The following is an 18447-nucleotide window of genomic DNA, read 5'->3' on the forward strand; positions in this document are numbered from 1 at the left end:
ACAGCCTTTAATTTAGACCAGAAGAACTTACCAGTAGGAAAGCCACCAGTCCTGCAGAACATAGAAAACCTGCGGAGGGAAGCGAGACACAACATTGACATGACTTGCGTGACTTCCAAACTCAAAACTCAAAATTAGTAAAGTCGTAGAATCAGAGGAGGCTTCCAGAACATTCATTAAGACGCTCGGCTAGCTCAGGGCTGTGCCCAGCCCAACCTCCCAGACAAGATGTCACCCCTGAACTCTTACAAGGTAACCCCACTTCTTGCTTCTATACAATACAATTCTCGACTCCAGTTAGCCACACTCTGGCCACTCCCTGCCAGACAGCACACCCCACTGTAAACCCCGATGGAACGGCACCATGCATGGAACGTGCGTAAATAACATGAGAGGACACGGGTGTCATTACGTACCTGACCCACCATGTTAAGCAGAACAAGGAAAATGATGAAAAACCAGGAGGCACCCGCGGTGAAATAATTCTTGTAGGCCTTGAAGCTGATTCTCCCTTCTGAGCGGCTCTCCTCTGGCTGCACAGCCTGCGTGTTCTCTACCTGTGAAGGGAAGAGGGGTAGTAAGAGAAAGAGAAGCACAAGAACTTTCAAACGTTGACAGCTGACAATGCTGCAGGAAAACAGACAAGTGTGGAAGAACAGGTCTGTGGCACAGCGCACGCTTAGCCCATGCAAGGCTCTGAGCTTGACGGCAGCACCAAAAACACCAGGAAGATAACCGAATGGCTCAAACCGCTAGCGAAATGGAGTAGCTGAGTTGAAACCTCTACAAGAGAGGGAGGATAACATATCCACTTACACAGGGATTATCCAAGCTCCTAGATTTGGAGACAAAGACAGCTGCATGTGTGTGCAGTCAGACCTGGCATGTTTGGATTCTACATCACGAACTGAAAATATTCAGAGGGCAAAATAGTCGTCTGTACTCAACACGTATGGACACTTTCCTCGGCCGCTATTCCCTAGCAATTCCATGTATCAAGTGCTGATACAATATTTATATTGTATTGCAAATTATAAATAATCTAGAGAGGCCATGAAATATATAAAAGTACCCAGGTTATCAGCACATATGCTGGTTTTCATAAGCAACTTGAACTCCCTTGGACCTAGCTATCCTTGGGGGTCCTAGACCCAAACCCATGCTATGCCGATGCCAAGAGATGGCCTTCCTTCCTTCTTTCCTTCCTTCCTTTCTTTCCTTCCTTCCTTCCTTCCCTCCCGCCTTTCGCCTTCCTTCTTTTCTTCCCTTCCTTCCTTCCCTCCCTCCCCCCTTTCCCCCCCCCCCCTCCCTCCCTCCCTTCCTTTCCGAGACAGGGCTTCTGTGTGTAGTCTTGGCTATCCCAGAATTCACTCTGTAGCCCAAGCTGGCCTCAAATGCAGTGATCCTCCTGCCTGTCTCCCGAGTGCACCCCCAGCCAGCCAGGATGACTTTCTTTTTAAAGGAGCCCTAGTGAATACTTGCTTGAAAGGCTCAGGTATAGTACAGACATATGAGCTAGAGATACTCATGGATCTACGCTGACTACCGGACACACAGGCATGAATAAGATTCATAAGTGAGAAAGAGAACTAACTCTCAAAGTCTGTCATGGGCTACAGTACCAGCTCTGTGTCCTTCGTGACTAACAGAAAGCATCAACGATAGGCCGAGTAACTCCTGTCAGTTACCTACACTGTTAATGCCCTACAAATAACAAAAAGTAGCAGATGTAACGTGAACACAGCAAGACCCTAAGTCAGTGGTACTCACCCCTGTGGGTGACCCCTTTAGGGGTCGCCTAAGACCATCAGAAAACACAGATACATGTATTGTGATTCGTAACAGTAGCAACATGACAGTTGTGAAGTTGAAATAAAAATAACTTTATGGGTGGGGGTCAGCTCGGCATGAGGAACTGTGCTATAACGTCACACGGGTTAGGACAGTCGAGAAGCACTGTTCTGCGGTATCCTTCATGTTCGGTCTTTGGATGCAAACACTAAGATTTGCCTGTGGTAAATCCTAAACTCCAGACACCCACCAGGTGCACAGACCTCGGGAAGTTCTAGCCGCATAGCTACCATGGATGTCACGGAGGTCCTCTAGGCCATACCCAAGGGAAGGCCTCAGCCAGGGCTGTCCCCCTTTTCTCTATTTTAATCCCACCAATGACATTTCCTAACACCTTAGAGTCACAGGTCCAACCCCAGGACACATGCAATTGTCACCAGAAGAGTGACTGAAAGGATTAGAAGGTCTGTAAGAGCAGAAAGAACCACGTGACACAAGAAGAACTCACTTCTTGGCCCTCTGGGGCCCCGTCTTTCAACGAGGGTCTGGATGACTGCTGAGACCAGATCGAGGCCTCGGAGAAGGTTCGGTTTCTGAGTGTCGGGGTTCCTGGGGCCGGGGAGGGTTCCACTTCCTCATTTTCTTTCTTTAGCAGGGAACCAAAATCTACACCAGACTTCAGAAACTCGGTGTAAGTCCCCTTCTGCACCATCTCACCCTGAGACAAAAGGAATTTCAAAGACGTTTATACTTGGCAACTCCAATCAACTGGCCTTAAGTCATGACTGCTCTTGGGTCTGTGAGCCTGGTTGTCAAGTATGCAGTAGCTCAACGTAGCCGCGCGAGGGAGAATCCTGCCTGCTGCCAAATTCTAGATGCTCAGCAATATGAAGCCAACATGTCAGTGTGCTCTATGACGCACATACAATGGGGACTGAAGAAGGCAAAAAAACAGACACGGTGGGAGAATTCACAGGGTCAGGGAGGGGAAGTGAGTATCTCTGCCTAGGTAAGATGAGCTTACCCAGCCTTAGCTGGCCGCCCGCTCTGAGACAAGACACGTGCAAACTTCCTGGTCTTAGACTAAAACTTGCCCCGAAATGTCAGCTCTTCACCAAAGACTTAACATTCCACACAACATCTAATCAGTCAGGTGGTTTCTTCCTGACCAAAGGAAATGACGTGCAAATATCTTTACGGTGTTTTATTCTATGAAGAGAGACCCAAACGATTGATCTAAAGTCACAAACGAATGCTGGGCAAAATCCTGGGAATTCAGCGCTGAATCAAAGGAGAGTAGCTCTGAAGTGAGAACTGGTCAGGGTATAGAAAATGGCGCTGGGCCCCACCTACTCCCCTGTCCTCTGCCCCACCCTCACCTCCACCCTGAGCCACAATCAAGGTGGTCCACTGAGGAAAATCCCTGTGCTGCTGGGCTTTAAATAGTCTGATAGCTAAAGAATTAGGAAATTATTCCAGATGCACCACATCCTGTGGCACTTAGAAGATAAGATTCGATCTGCTCACTTGTTACCACAATCGTGCTCTTCCTCTCAGGATCAGTAAGACACATGAGGAAACTTCTGATGGAGAGGACATTTCCCTAGCAGCTTTAAAAACTCAGAGAGGAGGCCAAAGGGGCAGCCATCCTTTGTGCCGTTAGACGAGAGTCAGACTAGCAATAAGAGCAGGTCTTCGTTTCTCCAGGGTCTCTGCTAGTGGGTGAATAAACTACTGAGTATTAAAAATAAAACCCACAACACGCAGGAGGCAGGATCTCAGAAAACGGTCCCCATGTGCAGACAGGTGACAAAGCTATTCTATACCTACTGGCTCTGCAGGCAGAATATTCAGCTCTCTGCACATGAAATTAATTGTTTTCCAGCTTGAGGAATCCGAGCTCCTGTTCCCAGGGGGATAGGAAATGGCTGACACACTGAGTTGTTGCTAAGGGGGTAGCCATCCTACCTTCCATAATCTTCTTTGTGTTGAGAATCTATTTGATGGGACTTTGATTGACAGCTTCCTCACCTCTCTTTGGTAGCCGCAGTAAGTGTCGAGGAAGCACTCAAGGACCTCGGAAGGTTCTCTACTGTCCCCACAGCCTATGTGCCATAATAATGCATCCTATCTCTCTGAGAAGAACTGCACACAAGCATGGTGAACGCTGGCTAGCATGCATTGTTCACTTCCATCTTTGACCAAGGGATCACAGAAGGATCCTATGGCTTAGATATAGCTTAGTTATTTGTGTTTCTCGATGTGTGATGAAAGGCTTGGTCCTAGGGGTGGCACCCCTGGGAGGTTCTGGAACCTCTGGGAGGTGGGGGTCTCAGTGTGTCTGTGTGCACCACAACTGCAGCCTGAAGGACTTTTCAACAGGGAGTCCACACAGACACTGAGTCTCTGACCCTTTCTGCTTGTGAAATGACTTATCCTCTCCATCAAATCTTTCCCACAGGGCTGAGGAGACACAGAAGTGGGGAGGAAGAACATAAGAGCCAGTGGGGATAGAGGACACCAGGAGAACGGGCCCTCTGAATCAACTAAGCTCGGACGAACTCACAGAGACCGAAGCAGCAAGCTCAGGACATACCTGGGCCTGGACCACGTCCTCTGTGTATATACTGTAGCTTTCAGTTCAGTATTTTCATGGAACTCCTGAGTGTGTGAACGAGTGGGTCTCTGATGCGTGTGCCTGTTCGCGACTTTTTGCCTGTCCAACTTCAATGTGATGTTTTTTTGTTTCATCTGATTATATTTTATTTTGTTACGTTTTGTTGGGATTTCTCGTTGGTCAACTCAATGCTTAATGAACCAGAGGAAGTAACGTGTGCAGGCACTCAGGGGGCTGTTGTCCCTCCCCACCCCCACTGCAGAAGGGAAGCACCTATCCACCAAAGTAAGCATGCCAAGGAGGACACTCGGCAAGTCACCAGCAGCTCTGAAAACTTCCTGCTAATTTTGATCAGACACTGCAGCTCTAAACCTTGGGACTAATGAACATGACTTTATTGAGAAATTGGACCTTTGCCGACATAATCAAGTGAAAGTGAAGTCATGCTAGATCACAGTGCAGTAGTAAGAAAATATATGGACAAACACAGCCTGCACCTATGACAACAGAGACAGAACCTGGAATATGGCAGCTACAAGCCAAGGAAGGCCAAGGGTAAAAGAGGCCAGAAAAGGATAGCCCCAGGGCTTCCAGAGACAGCACAGTCACACCAGAGCCTAACACACCAGCAGGCTTCAGCCCAACGAGACAGCAGCTGCCTTGCATATTCAGTTTCAGCTCACAGCAGTCCTTGGCAACTGACTCACCAACCTAAGCATACCCTTTGACCTTCTGAACTACAAGACTGACTTCTAACTGTCACTGCTATAGCCTAGCAGGGGGGAAGGGATGGGCAAAAATCTCAGATGAGACCACCTTCCCTCCCTGCTATGTATAAAACAACAGTGGCCATGTCAGTCAAAGCCACTGTCCTGTGCTCTAATCCCAACTCCCTCTAGGCCTGGGTCACTCAGCACAAACATGGAGACTCCATGCTGTTCATCCAAACATGCCAGGTAATCCCTTTCTCTAGCACCTGCCTCAGAAGTCCCTCCTCCATCATTTTATTTTCATGTCACTGTCCCGTGAGCCTCATCACCCTCACTCTGAGTGGAATGGAGGTCTACGGTGGCAAGGGAATCGCCTGGCATGCTTCTGCATCATGAGTCAGCACCCGAAGCACTTGTGCAGGGTACCATCAACCGGCCACAGTGGCCAGGCAGCTCTGAGCAGGGAGTCTGCTCCCACATTCCCTGTTTTTGTTGTAAAACATACTCTCTAGGCAAACAGTAGATGGCAATCCAGGACTCACGGAAGATGTCGCCATATCAGTTAACTTCCAAATTATCTACTGTCCCTTAGGTCTTGCAAAGACAGAACAAAAACCTCTAAGAAAACAGTACCCTTGTCATCATTAATCTCCCTAGAAGAGCTTGCAAATTTGAGGGAGCAATTTTATAATCTATATGTATAAGGACTGACTGCTCCTCTCCTGGTGTTTTGGCTTCCTGCTAGGGTTTTTCTTGTTATCATCTGATTGCTTGCTTGCTTGCTAACAGGGTTTCACGTATCCCAATCTTGCCTTGAACTGTCTACCTAAGAACTCCTTGAACTTCTTTTTTTTCTTCTTCTTCTTTTAATAATTTATTTATTTTTTTCTCAAATTGTAATTCATTCACACAGGGGTTATAAACACAGAAAGGCAGGATGTGGGGAAGGGAATGACACTGGAGTGTGGATGTTCAGGGGGAATACAGATATCTTTCAGAACAGGGTATTGGCTGGGTGAAGGTTCAGGGGACAGGTCACTGTGACTCTGCCTATGATTCACTTGTCCTTATCTAAGTTGGTATTGTCTGCCAAGGCTACCTATTCACAAGGTCTATGACTACTCAGGGTTATAAATTTCCACAAAAGCTGCCTGTTTACATTACATATAAGATAGCTTATAGCCATCTGTTTCAATGTTTTTCCACAGAGACCCAAGACTTGGTGTTAGTATACATGTATGACAGGTCTATTGGTAATTTGGGTCTATGGCTGATTTTAGGCCTTCAGTGTGTAATCAGGGCTGCCCCTGACATCTCCTCCCTTCTCTAAGTATAGAAGGGCTGTGGCAATTCTAATCTTGCAAAAGCGGGGATAGAGGCCTGACCTCCAGTAATTGAAGGGGACCTTGTAATGGCTCCGGTCCCCCTGTCGTTGTCCAGTGAGGTATGAGGGCCATACCCATCCCGATGTCTTTTTCCTGGAGAGGGGATACTTTTGACATCAACCCCAATGCAGTCAGGCTTGTCCCTCAGGGAACCCAGAGAGATATTTTTATCTTTTATTTATATTCCCTTGCAGTGCTTAGCCTCGCAGCCTAAGCAAGAATTCAGATCGCCTGTCAGAGGGGATTCTGGGTGGCCCCTCTCTGCTTGGTCTAGGGGCAGAAGTCCCCTCTTTTAGGTTGGGTGGAGATGGGTTTTGGGAACACCCTGTATAAAGTAACAACCTCATCTTGAGTCTCGTGGTCCTCCATAGCTAACTTATGATAATGTATCTGAGTAGGTTTTGCTACCAAATTATTCTGATCCTCCCATCTCTACCTCTGGGAAGACAAAGGTGCACCAGCACATCCGGTAATGCCTTGCTGGGGATGCAACTCAGGCCTTCGTGTATGCCAGACATGCTCTCCGCCAATGGGGCCACATCCCCAGACCTCATACTGATATTTCTAGAAGTCATTTGGATATCCTCAAAGATGTGAATCACAACTCTAGGAAACAGACGTGAAATTAAGGGAGGAAACGGAGCTTCCCAGCTTCCCCAGGAGTTCAGGAGCACAGCCTGATGGGAAGCCCCAGTTTCAACACACCTGAGATTAGAGCTGGTTCAGTGGACATCTAAGTTACTGTCACCCACAACATGCCTACAAGAAATCCATAACCTTGCCCTTGGGTCTGATTTACTTTCTTCTCAAAGATATTTCTTTCTCTGAATGCCACTGCTTAGAATCTGTATTAAAATCTCCTAACAAACTCTGAGTCTGCTTTTAAAAAAGGAATTACTTACATCTTTCAGTATGAGGATGTGGCTGGCAGCTTTGAGGTACTGTAACTGGTGAGTCACTAAAATGGTGACCTTCTCGTGCAAAGTCTGACAGATACACCTGCAAACAGAAGCCGCCAGAGGAGAAAGCAAATTAGCAGGGTTCTCCCAACTGTAGACAGATGCTCAAGCCATGAGAAAATGACAACACAGCAACAGCGCGTATTTTTGAAGATGTTTAAAGACAAATTAAATACAAGGTGGAGAGACGGGTTAGCAGTTAATGGTAGATACTGCTCTCCCGGAGGAACCAAGTTCTGTCCTCACCACCAACACTGGGCAGCTCACAACAGCTATAACTTCAACTTCAGGCTATCCAAGGTCCTCTCTGGACCCTGAGGGTACTTATACTTACGGGCATAAGCCCACAAAAAGACACACACACAGGACTGAAAGGTAATAAAAATTGAATCTTAGAAAATTACATACAAAAATAAATTGATAATCTGGGCTAAGTGTTCAAACCCACTAGCAAGCACCTGAGCCTTGTTCTAAAAGTAGCCGAGGGAAAGGGCTGTGACTGCTAATTTTTCTTCTCAAACTTAGTTTAACAATTATGCAAATTTATATATTACATGACAAAAAAAATGAAATTTGTGTGGCATATGGAAAAAGTAGTTAAACAAAAATAGTATTCATGGGCTGGAGAGATGGCTCAGTGGTTAAGAGCACTGACTGCACTTCCAGAGGTCCTGAGTTCATATCTCAGCAACCACATGGTGGCTCACAACCATCTGTAATGAGATCTGATGCCCTCTTCTGGTGTGTCTGAAGACAGCTACAGTGTATTCATATATAATAAATAAATAAATCTAAAAAAAAAATAGTATTCTAAAACACAACTTGACTAAAATTCTAGTTATCTTTTTTTACATGCACATGACATACATGTGTTTATGATGGAGACCAAAGGTCAACCTTGGGGATATTTTCTCAGGTAACATTCACCTTGTCTTTTTGGGTTTATGTTTCTTTAAAGATTTATTTGTTATGTACACAGTGTTCTCCCTGCATGTATGCCTGTGTGTGAGAAGAGGGCATCAGATCCCATCACAGATGGTTGTGAGCCACCATGTGGTTGCTGGGAACTTAACTCAGGACCTCTGGATGAGCAGCCAGTGCTCTTAACCACTGTGCCATGTCTCCAACCCAAATTCGGGTTATCTTATTGTGACATAGGAAGTGACTTACATCACATGAAAATGTGGCTATCTCTTGCTAGGATGGCTGCATAGGTGAGTTCTTACGATGCATACATTAATTAATAAGAATTCTCAGGGTCTAAGAATAGAACTCAGTTGGCAGAGCACATGCCCTGGGTTTGAACTCCAGCATCACATAACCTGTGGTGGTGCACCCCTACAATCCCAGAGGTGAAGAGCGGAGGCGTCAGGAGTTCAGGACATCCTCTACTGTCTAGCAAGTTTGACGCCAGCCTGGGCTACATAAGACTCTGTCTCAAAACAACAACAACAAAAATGATAAAAAAAAAAAAACAAGTAAATGAATGCCCTCCGAACCTCAGTGACTTTTCTTGATGTACATTACCACCAGCCTCCTTCCCTAAATAACAGTGGGTAGAAAATTGAATGAGGAGACCACACCCAGACCCTGCAACAATCCGATTCCTCCATTTTGGGAGCAAATTATCTTCTTTAAGGATTAAATTTGCCAAATCTTAAAAGAAAAGACATCAGTGACCTCACGGGTACAACCTCTGAGGTTGTGAGTGTTGCCTTCCAAGTGTCCCCATATGCTCACAGCAAACCTAGGAGAGCCCAGCCTTAGCATACCTTTAGGGAAGAAGGAGCAGGCTAAGGGCCATCACCCACAAAGTTTCTGCATCTGCCCTGGGTTCTGCAGTCCTCACACAGAGCGACTGGCAGGGCTGTAGGCCATAACCCAGCAGACTTTGGTTGTCAGGTGGAGATCCATGGAAAGACATGGAATCAAGCTCTTCAAATCTGTCTACTCTTACTAGCTAGTTACTAAGTCTCATGGAACCTTAGTTTCTTCATCTTAAAAGTAAAGCTTACCTCTCCATGAAGATAGCTTTCATACTATTGCAAATTCCAAATGCATGCTATGCAAACATCCAAAGAAGGGAAGCAATCCAGTCCTACACAATAACAACCAGGATGGCCTGACAGCCTAAGGGTACAATGGAGGCACTCATACCTAAGTAGTGACCAGCCACTCTCTAATTGGACTGAGGGAGCTCTCAACAGGAGGGAAAGGATGCTTAACACTGGAAACCTACTCAATTACCCAGAGTTAGTGACATCATAGATCTTAGACACGCACACACACACACACACACACACACACACGCTTAAATATACAAATACAACCTGCACAGTCTGTGTAAAGTTACTTGTATATATAAGCTCTCAGAGCTGACCATTTGGTACTGGATAACCAACTGCTATGCTCTTCCCTGGGGCAGACTATTTCTCCAGTGCTCAGCATTATGAAGTAGTAGCCTGTAGCTCTTCGCCTAGAGGTGAGACCTCTTGAGCTCCTCTTCCTTCCGGGTCAGCATGCCTATTGCTTCATCCTTGTTCAGGTTTTGTTTAGGCAGCCATGCTGGTGAGGATTGATGGCTGTAGCTTCTGACATTTCTAGGAGATGCGATCTCTCAGTAGCTTCCTGTTCCTCTGGCTCTGTCAATGTTTGCTCCTGCTTCCCGGTAATGGTCCTCGAGCTTTTAGGTGAAGGAGTTGTGTTATAGACGTATCAACGTAGGCTGCTGGGCACCTCACAACCACTTGTGTAGCACTGTGTAGACTGACCAGGTTATATATAAATTTATATATTTAGGCACATGTGCTTGTGTGTGTGTGTTTGTGTCTCTCACACACATACATGTGTATGTGTGTGTATGCACACACTTATACATACACACACACACACACATACACACACTCCCAAGAGCGAGACATGGTCTTTGACATATTGCATAGATTGGTCCAATAACACTAAACTCCAAGAACCCTCCTGCCTCTGCCTCCTAAGTTACTAGAACTCTGCAAACATATGCCACTCTGCCTTTCTATGTCAAACCAATGTTAACTGGCTCATCATTTAATTCTGATCCTAAACAAGAACCACAGAGAGCTGACCAAACCACTGTAACCCCACAATACCTCAGTGGTAGTGGCTGGGGCACACATAAGAAAAAAAGAGTCAGTAAGTGCTTGCATTTATTTAGTTGATACGCACAGTGCCAGGCACTGGGTACTGAGATACACCCACTGGCCAAGTAAACCAGCGACACCCTGGCTCATGCAGAGGAGACACGGTAGATATAGAGAATGCCTTGTGGTGTCATGAGCTGAGTACAAGAAGAAGCAAGGTGGAAACCACTATTTTAGAAAGTGTGGGAGGAGAAGGCCCCTCTGCAAGGAAGGAACCACGGTGATACAGTGGGTTCTGTGGCCCTGGTGGGTGTCATGGCTCTGGAATACGTCTACGACAATTTGTATATGCTGAGTCCAGGGAGTGGCACTATTAGGTGTGGCCTTGTGGGAATAGGTGTGTCACTCTGTGTGTGAGCTTTAAGACCCTCATCCTAGCTGCCTGGAAGCCAGTATTCTGCTAGCAGCCTTCAGATGAAGATGTAGAACTCTCAGCAATTCCTGCACCATGCCTGCCTGGATGCTGTCATATTCCACTGCCTTGATGATAATGGACTGAACCTCTGAATCTGTAAGCTAGCCCCAACTAAATGTTGTCCTTACAAGAGTTGCCTTGGTCACAGGGTCTGTTCACAGCAGTAAAACCCTAACTACTAATACAGCTTCCATGTACTCAGTCCTGTGTGGGCAGGAAGACAAGGCAATGCAGAAACCCACATTGAATGCCCTGAGTAATGGGCTTTGAGAATCTATCAGACACAATTCTAGAAAGTCATAATGCTTCTTGGAGGTGCAGAAGAGAGAGGCAGGCATGCAGGCCGGTCACCTTCCTCCTGAGACACAGTCCTCAGGCTGAGAAGGAATATGTTGGCCTGTTGAAATGCTGGAGCACTGGATTACAGGGACATCGGCAGTGGGGCAGACTGCAAAGAACAATGTCTCCCATTCTGGAATGAGCAACTGCATCCTGATGGTGAGAGTGTACAAAAGACCAAAGCAGGGAAGGCAAGCCACTGCTGGATGCTGAAACAGGGAAGGAAGGCAAGCCACTGCCGGATGCTGAAACAGGGAATGAAGGCAAGCCACTGCCGGATGCTGAAACAGGGAAGGAAGGCAAGCCACTGCTGGATGCTGAAACAGGGAAGGAAGGCAAGCCACTGCTAGATGCTGAAACAGGGAAGGAAGGCAAGTCACTGCTGAATGCTGAAACAGGGAAGGAAGGCAAGTCACTGCTGAATGCTGAAACAGGGAAGGAAGGCAAGCCACTGCCGGATGCTGAAGCCCTTGTCTCTCCATGTGTTCATACACTGAAACCTAATCACCAGTGTGACGGTGTGAGGCACAGGGAATCTGCCATCATGGACAGGATCAGTGTTGTTCCTGAACCAAAAGCACAGACCACTTCTGTCATTAGGGCAAAGCAAGAAGACATCTATCTTTGAATCGCTGAGTCCTCATGAGACATCAAAACTGCTAGCACTTCATCTCAGGCTGTGAGAAACACATGTGTTGTTTATAAGTTGCCCAGTTATGGCATTTTGTCATAGTAGCTCCTATAAAGGATGAAGGAAGGACCAGCAGTGTGGGAGATCTAACTGGGATAGCCGTGAGGAGATCACGGAAGAGGCAGCCATCTGTAATTCTGAGACTTTCCACAATGCAGAATCCACAGCTAGGTCAGACCAGCATCAGCCTTTCATTTCCCCTGTTTGCAACATATAGTTAGTTGTAAAACTCGCAAACCTTAATAACCTTGGATGTATACTCGTGATTGGAGGAAAATGTTAATGACAAACAGGAGAGTGGTTTGTTCACGTTTAACACAGAACACTTCACGTTTCTAAACCTCGACATGGCCGCCATCTTTCGTAGAATATTGTTCAATCCAATTCTGTAACTCGTTGAGAACATTCTCCAGCTGCTGCTGAGTGATTTCCTAAATTGCATTCGTGCATCCTGCTCCAAGTTTCTCTCCCCCCACCCCCCGCCCCAAAGAACGTGGTTCTGATTAGCAAGCAACAATTTTAACCAGCTTGCTTCCATCGGGTGTCTATCCAAAGCCGTTAAAACATTACAGGTTCGAGAAGACCTTATGAACACCCGTGTTCAAAGGGGAACTCGGGAGCACCCCTGTGATCTGCATACTGATACACAGCAATTAAAATGCGTTCCTCTCTCCTCCCTAGAGACTCCAGTACAGCATCCCAGCAAGAATTAGTCTCCAAGTGATGGGGAATCTGAATGGAGCCACTCAAGGCTCACCCAAGTGACAAAGGGCCGATTCTGCCCAGAATCCATCAAGTCAGGAAGAGAGGGCCAGATGAGAGAGCTTCATCAAAGCCAACCGCCAGCTGCTCTCGCCTTCTGCATTCTGAAAGACTCAACACTACCAGGCATGCCTTTTTATTTTTATCGTGGTGAAATGTACACGCCATAAAAGTCATTACTTCAGCCATTTTAAGTGTCTCATTCACAGCATGAAGCACAGTCACACTGCTGTCCAGCCGTCCCTACCACCACTTCCAGGATGTTTTCATCACCACAACAGCAGACACGTGTGCACCCCACACTGGTACAGAAGCAGTCGCTCTCCTCTGAACACCAAGCCCCAGAAGGCCAAGCTCAGTAGATGACCTTGTGTTCCAGTCCTAGAGTCCAGAGTCTGGACACCTGTTATCTTGACTCTGCTCGAAATCTGTTCCAAACTGAACGCCATCCTTAAATTCATCTACTAAAGTTCAGCACCTAATGATTTACAGACAGAGTCTTTAGAGAGAAAGTTAAGAGTGACTATGAGGGTCAATCAACCTGACCGGTGTCCTTTGATGAGGAGATCTAAGGAAAGATACACAAGAAGGAAAAGTTGGAAGGCATGCTGGACCAACAGTGTCCGCTGCCCTCAGACTCATGGTTCAGAGAGATGTAAGTTCTATGGTGTGAGCCACACCGTCTGTTGCCTTTTATTTTGGTACATAGAGCTAAAGAACCCAGGACCCGCATGTTGGCATTTCTGGGGCTCTTAATCGCTGTATGATGTGTATCTCCCCTCGAGGGAAACATGTGTTTGCTGCTCTTTTCTAGTGCCTTGTTTGTCTCTGCTTTTATACCTCTGTGTCTACTGTTCCTTTTACCAGAAGAAATAAAATCCCACTGTCACTGCCCTCAAATGAACCAGCCTACCAATTAACAAAAATGACTAAGGCTTGTCCATGGAGGCCCTATGCTACACTGCCACTGAAATCCCATCCTCACACGACAAGTAAAAGAAGACCTTGGAGAGATGGCCAGTTAAGAGTTGTACAGGACCAGAGTTCAGTTCTCAGCACCTGCGTCGGGTGGCTCACAATCACCTTTAACTCCAGCTCCAAGGGAACCCAGCGCCCTCTCTGGCTTCCTCCAGTACCTTCACCCATGTGGCATTCACTCATCAGACACACACTAAAATCAAATAAATCTTATCTTTGAATTACGGAGGAAATGTGCTGACTCCTCACTACCAACCTGCCAAGCCCCTTCCCTCCTTCTAAACCTGAACATCTTTCTTCTTCCTGGGACCCAGGTCATCCAATCTCGTGACTACGAACTTCAAGGAAGCAGAGGACAGACTTCTAGGATGTGCCTTCTGTTTTTAAACTCTGACACACGGGCTCTGTGCACTCCCTGCCCTGGCAGCGTCTGCTCTATTTCTCTACCTTGACCATGCATTTGTAAAATGGGTCATCTGGAGGGTAACAGAGGAGAGGGAAGTTTGAGAAATTACAAATCCCTCACGGGGCCATGAAAGGGTTCCTGAACATCGAGCTGATGTAAGACAGAACTAACTCACAGTTGGAACAGATGCTTGCCCACTTCCGCATCAACGGCACTGAGTGGATCATCAAGGAGGTAGATGTCAGCATCCTGGTAGACTGCCCTGAAAGGCAGAGAGAGAAATCAGACCGGAGAACACCTCGTTGGTCACTGTAGGAAGGATCGTGGCTTGCTGCAATTGGGTGTTCATTCGAAGTACTTAGGGAATTACTCAAAACCGGTGCATCACACGGTACTGACATGGCGAGCAGACACCACCCCGTCTCCTGACGCTTCACCAAGGCACATACAGAATGTAAGAGAATAGCAAGTTACCGTGCCAAGTTCACCCTTGCTTTCTGGCCTCCACTCAGCGTGGCTCCCCGGTCTCCTATGACAGTGAGATCCCCGTCCTCCAGAAGCTGCAAGTCCTGCATGGGGAGAGAAGGGAGGGAAGACTCAAGCTTGCTCTCCCTCAGTCTTATGCTCAACGGTTTTACATCAGAGGCGAGTGGTGGCGGTGGGGGTGGCGGGGGTTGGGGGAGAGAGCAAGCACGGGCATTTAATCCACGACAAAGCATGGAAAGGGTATTTCCACACTACGTTTTTCCTGAGGCTTTAGGTAGTTAGCTATTTAAAAAGGTATGTATGTGCTAAGCAATTACCAGAGACTCATCAGTGTTCTGGGCATGGTGGCTTTGCCAACGAAGGAAATGAAGTCCTGAAAGAGTTTGTAATGAAAACTGACAATAAGAAAAGTCAACAGGATATAACAAGGCTTAAGGAAGCTCATGGCTAGAGAAATGGGAGAGGTGTGGCGTGGGGGGTTATGGGGAGTGGGCGGAGCATGGGGAGTAGGGGGGCAGGTGTGGGAGGGAGGGACGTGGGGGGCATGAGATGGTTCATGGGGTGAGGGGTGCATGGAGTGGGGAGGTGTGGGGGGCGTGGGGGAGGGTGGTGACGGGGGGTGGGGGGGTGGGGTCATCATTTCCCATTGAATGGTCAGCCAGGGCTCAGGTCAAGAGAGCTAGGGTGGAGAGGACCAGCAAAACCTGGACAAAATAGATTACATCATCTACAGGAAGGAATAACTTATAGATCCTGTGAGCTAGTATATATCTGCTATATTCAAAGGACAGCAACCTTGAGACCACGGAGCTGGAGCAGTGCTGAGAGTTGAGGCTGATGAGGAGAGACAGACCCCAGCTTCACTCCCATGAATTCAAGGGATGACATGATCTGCCATGCTGTGCAAGGAATCACTCACAGGGGCAAGCAGGGCCCACGTAAGGAGCTGCTGCAACAACCTGGGGGCTGCGAGCGGTTAGGTCCCCGTGCCACAGGGAACACGGACAGAAAGAAGCACACGCTAGACAAGTTCCAACGCCACAGTGGTCAGGACATGCTTACGAAGGACCATAATGCTTTGGGCACAGAAGTAGGAGCAGGTCATAAATGACCAAATGGGGAAGGTGGTGGATACAGACTTGGGGGATAAATCCAGTGACGGCTAAACTGAGAGATGCCCACTGCTCCGAAGCAGGCAAGTCTGAATGCCTTCACTAAAGAGTAGACGCAAGAGCTTTGGGAACATAATGTAGCTTCGAAAACTATAGATTTACTTCACCAGGAAATTCTGTGTCTCCGCAACTGTTTCACTCATCTCTGACTCAGCCTTCCACTTGAGCCATTCGCTCGCAAGCACGGCAGAACAGTAAGAAGTCTACATGAGGTGTAGACCAGGTGGAATAAGGGCACTGTGACAGGCAAGCCAAGAAATGAAAGGGGGGGAGAAGAAGGAAGGAAGGAAGGAAGGAAGGAAGGAAGGAAGGAAGGAAGGAAGAGAACTTTCCTTTGGGAATCTAGGAAGGTATCCAAACCAACATTCTTTATATGAATATTAAATTGACAAATTACAGAATCTTGATGGGAAATCATAAAACATTCCCCCAAACAACAGGATAACAATCAGGTCTCAAACACCCCATACATGAGAACTGTCTCCTTGTGGCTGCTGATAATTAAACCATGGAGGTCTGCTGTACATGTGACGCTTTCTGACACGAGCCCTGATAACGTGGCCGGCAACCATGTGCATGTGCACACAGAGCAGGTGAAGGGGTGGGGGAAGAGGGAGGGGTGGGGGAGGGGAAAGGGTGAGGAAGGGTGAGAAGAGGGGGAGGGGTGGGGAGAGCAGAGGTAGAGAAGGAAAAAGAAGGGAAGAGACGGGAGGAAACACATAGAGGGTCTCTGTTTCATTGACAACTTTCTCCGTAATGTACACTATTAACCATGCTTTCATTTTAAGTTTTCGTTTTATCCTCATGAGGATATGAGGATAAAAGTAGCATGATTAAGTAGCATGAGGCGTATGTAGCGGGGTAATCCTAGCCCATTTCTGAGAAGACAATCTGCCAAAAAACAGTCATGAAGACAGACTCAGAGTCCGAGCTGCCTGTCCCCACTGTCCCCAGGGATTTCATTCACTGTCTAACGCGCTCCATCCTGGGATGTCTGCTGTGACTTCTGTAACTTGCGGATGTCACTGGGGACGCGTCCCCAAACTGGAGGGATGTTGCTAAACGTGCATTATGATTTAGCTTCTCATTACTTCATCTCGGACATGACCTTAAATGATAAAGTTATTTCAACTACTTCCAATTACATGAATAACTTGCTGTCAATGTATCTATTGTGAGAGGTCTGGTTTTTCTGATTTCACTCTAGTGCTTTCAGAGGATTCGTGGGATGAGAGTCTATAAGTAAAAGTCTTTATTTTACTTGTCTGTTCTGTAAGTTTACTCAGTGGTTTAGAGAAGAGCGTTTAAACAGTGATAAGACCACCACGTATCGGAATCCTCCATGTCTTTATTTTACACGAATTAACCATTGCCTTTCTAATCAATCTATTGACTATTATCTAATTTAATAAAGGAAGTGGAGGCATGCACCTGAGGTACCCTGAATAGTGTTGCTCCAACATGGAACTTCTCTGCCTCATCTGCGCTCTGTTTGTATGCCCAGAGACCTATTCTGTGCGGCCCTTCCTTCTGTCTACTCACTGAGACCAACTCAAAAAGGACCCAAGGATCCCATAATGCGTTCAGTGGTCCACCAGCTGCTTAAAGACGTTGATCTGCCGTGTGGCAGCTTCATGAATAGCGTTGCACATTCCATAAACACGGCAAAACCTCCTGGGAATCCCTACGCCTGTGCTTTCCTCCTGCAGCAGGTATCAGGGACCACAGCTAAGTAATGCAGGGCCACACCCAACGTCACAGGAGCATGTGACACGGCCAGGCCCACGTGCAGGCTTAGTCCTGCATCTGAAGTGGCCCTCGTGCCAAGAAGGAGAACACCACAGCACAGCGATCCCTGCTGACAAACAACAGGAAAGCTACCAACCATCCTCGACGTCATGGGGCAGCCCAGACCTTAGGGGACACTCATTCGCTCTGAGGTGTAAGTGACATGCAAAAGCACCAAGAGGGTCAAAGCCTGGGTTACTGGGTCTATGATATTGGTCTAGTCCTCCCAGGTGGCTTTGGGAGAAGCAGTCCTTGTCCCCAGACCTGCTTTTCTGCACAAATGTCCAAAATGCAGTAAGGGGAAAGGCAGGGCTGGGCTACCTTGGAAACAGGGAGGCTGGTGAGCGGCAAGGGTTGAATGATTTCAGTAAAGAGAAACACCTTCACATCCGTGCTGCCCACCTTCACCTCCAGCTATCAAAGCTTCAAACGCATTCTCCTTTAAGGCAGCCTCAACCAAAAGGTAGCTGCTCACAGGGAGGAAGATGACGGAGTCAGGAGTCCCCTGACAGGCTTTGACTTGATCTAAGAGTGTTTAAGTAATGTGTTCTCTCTTCCAGACCCTGTCTGAGTGGGGACAGTGACACTGGATACATTGATAGTAAAAGACTCCAGATTTCATGTGTGTGTGCGTGTGTGTGTGTAAGAGAGAGAGAGAGAGAGAGAGAGAGAGAGAGAGAGAGAGAGAGAGAGCAGCATGAGTGGGAGAACCAGAGAGAGAGAAACAAACATATAAGGACAGGTATGTACAGAGAGTGAATGAGAGAGATGA

At 47.2% G+C, this 18447-nt stretch overlaps 1 protein-coding gene across 1 annotated transcript in view; it reads right to left on the reverse strand.

Annotated features, from left to right (window-relative positions):
- The window catches only part of Abcc4 (ATP binding cassette subfamily C member 4), a 219589-nt gene that overhangs the window by 115861 nt on the left and 85281 nt on the right, over nt 1-18447 (reverse strand). Inside the window, exons 12-17 of the mRNA XM_028771612.1 lie at nt 14704-14798; nt 14405-14491; nt 7406-7502; nt 2300-2509; nt 417-557; nt 32-69 (exon numbers count right to left, since the gene is read on the reverse strand). Coding sequence (XP_028627445.1) covers nt 32-69; nt 417-557; nt 2300-2509; nt 7406-7502; nt 14405-14491; nt 14704-14798 — 668 coding nt within the window. The remainder of the gene's footprint in view (nt 1-31; nt 70-416; nt 558-2299; nt 2510-7405; nt 7503-14404; nt 14492-14703; nt 14799-18447) is intronic.

The sequence above is a fragment of the Grammomys surdaster genome, unplaced genomic scaffold (genome assembly GCF_004785775.1).
Source record: "Grammomys surdaster isolate TR1022 unplaced genomic scaffold, NIH_TR_1.0 65, whole genome shotgun sequence".
Taxonomy (NCBI): Eukaryota; Metazoa; Chordata; class Mammalia; order Rodentia; family Muridae; genus Grammomys; species Grammomys surdaster.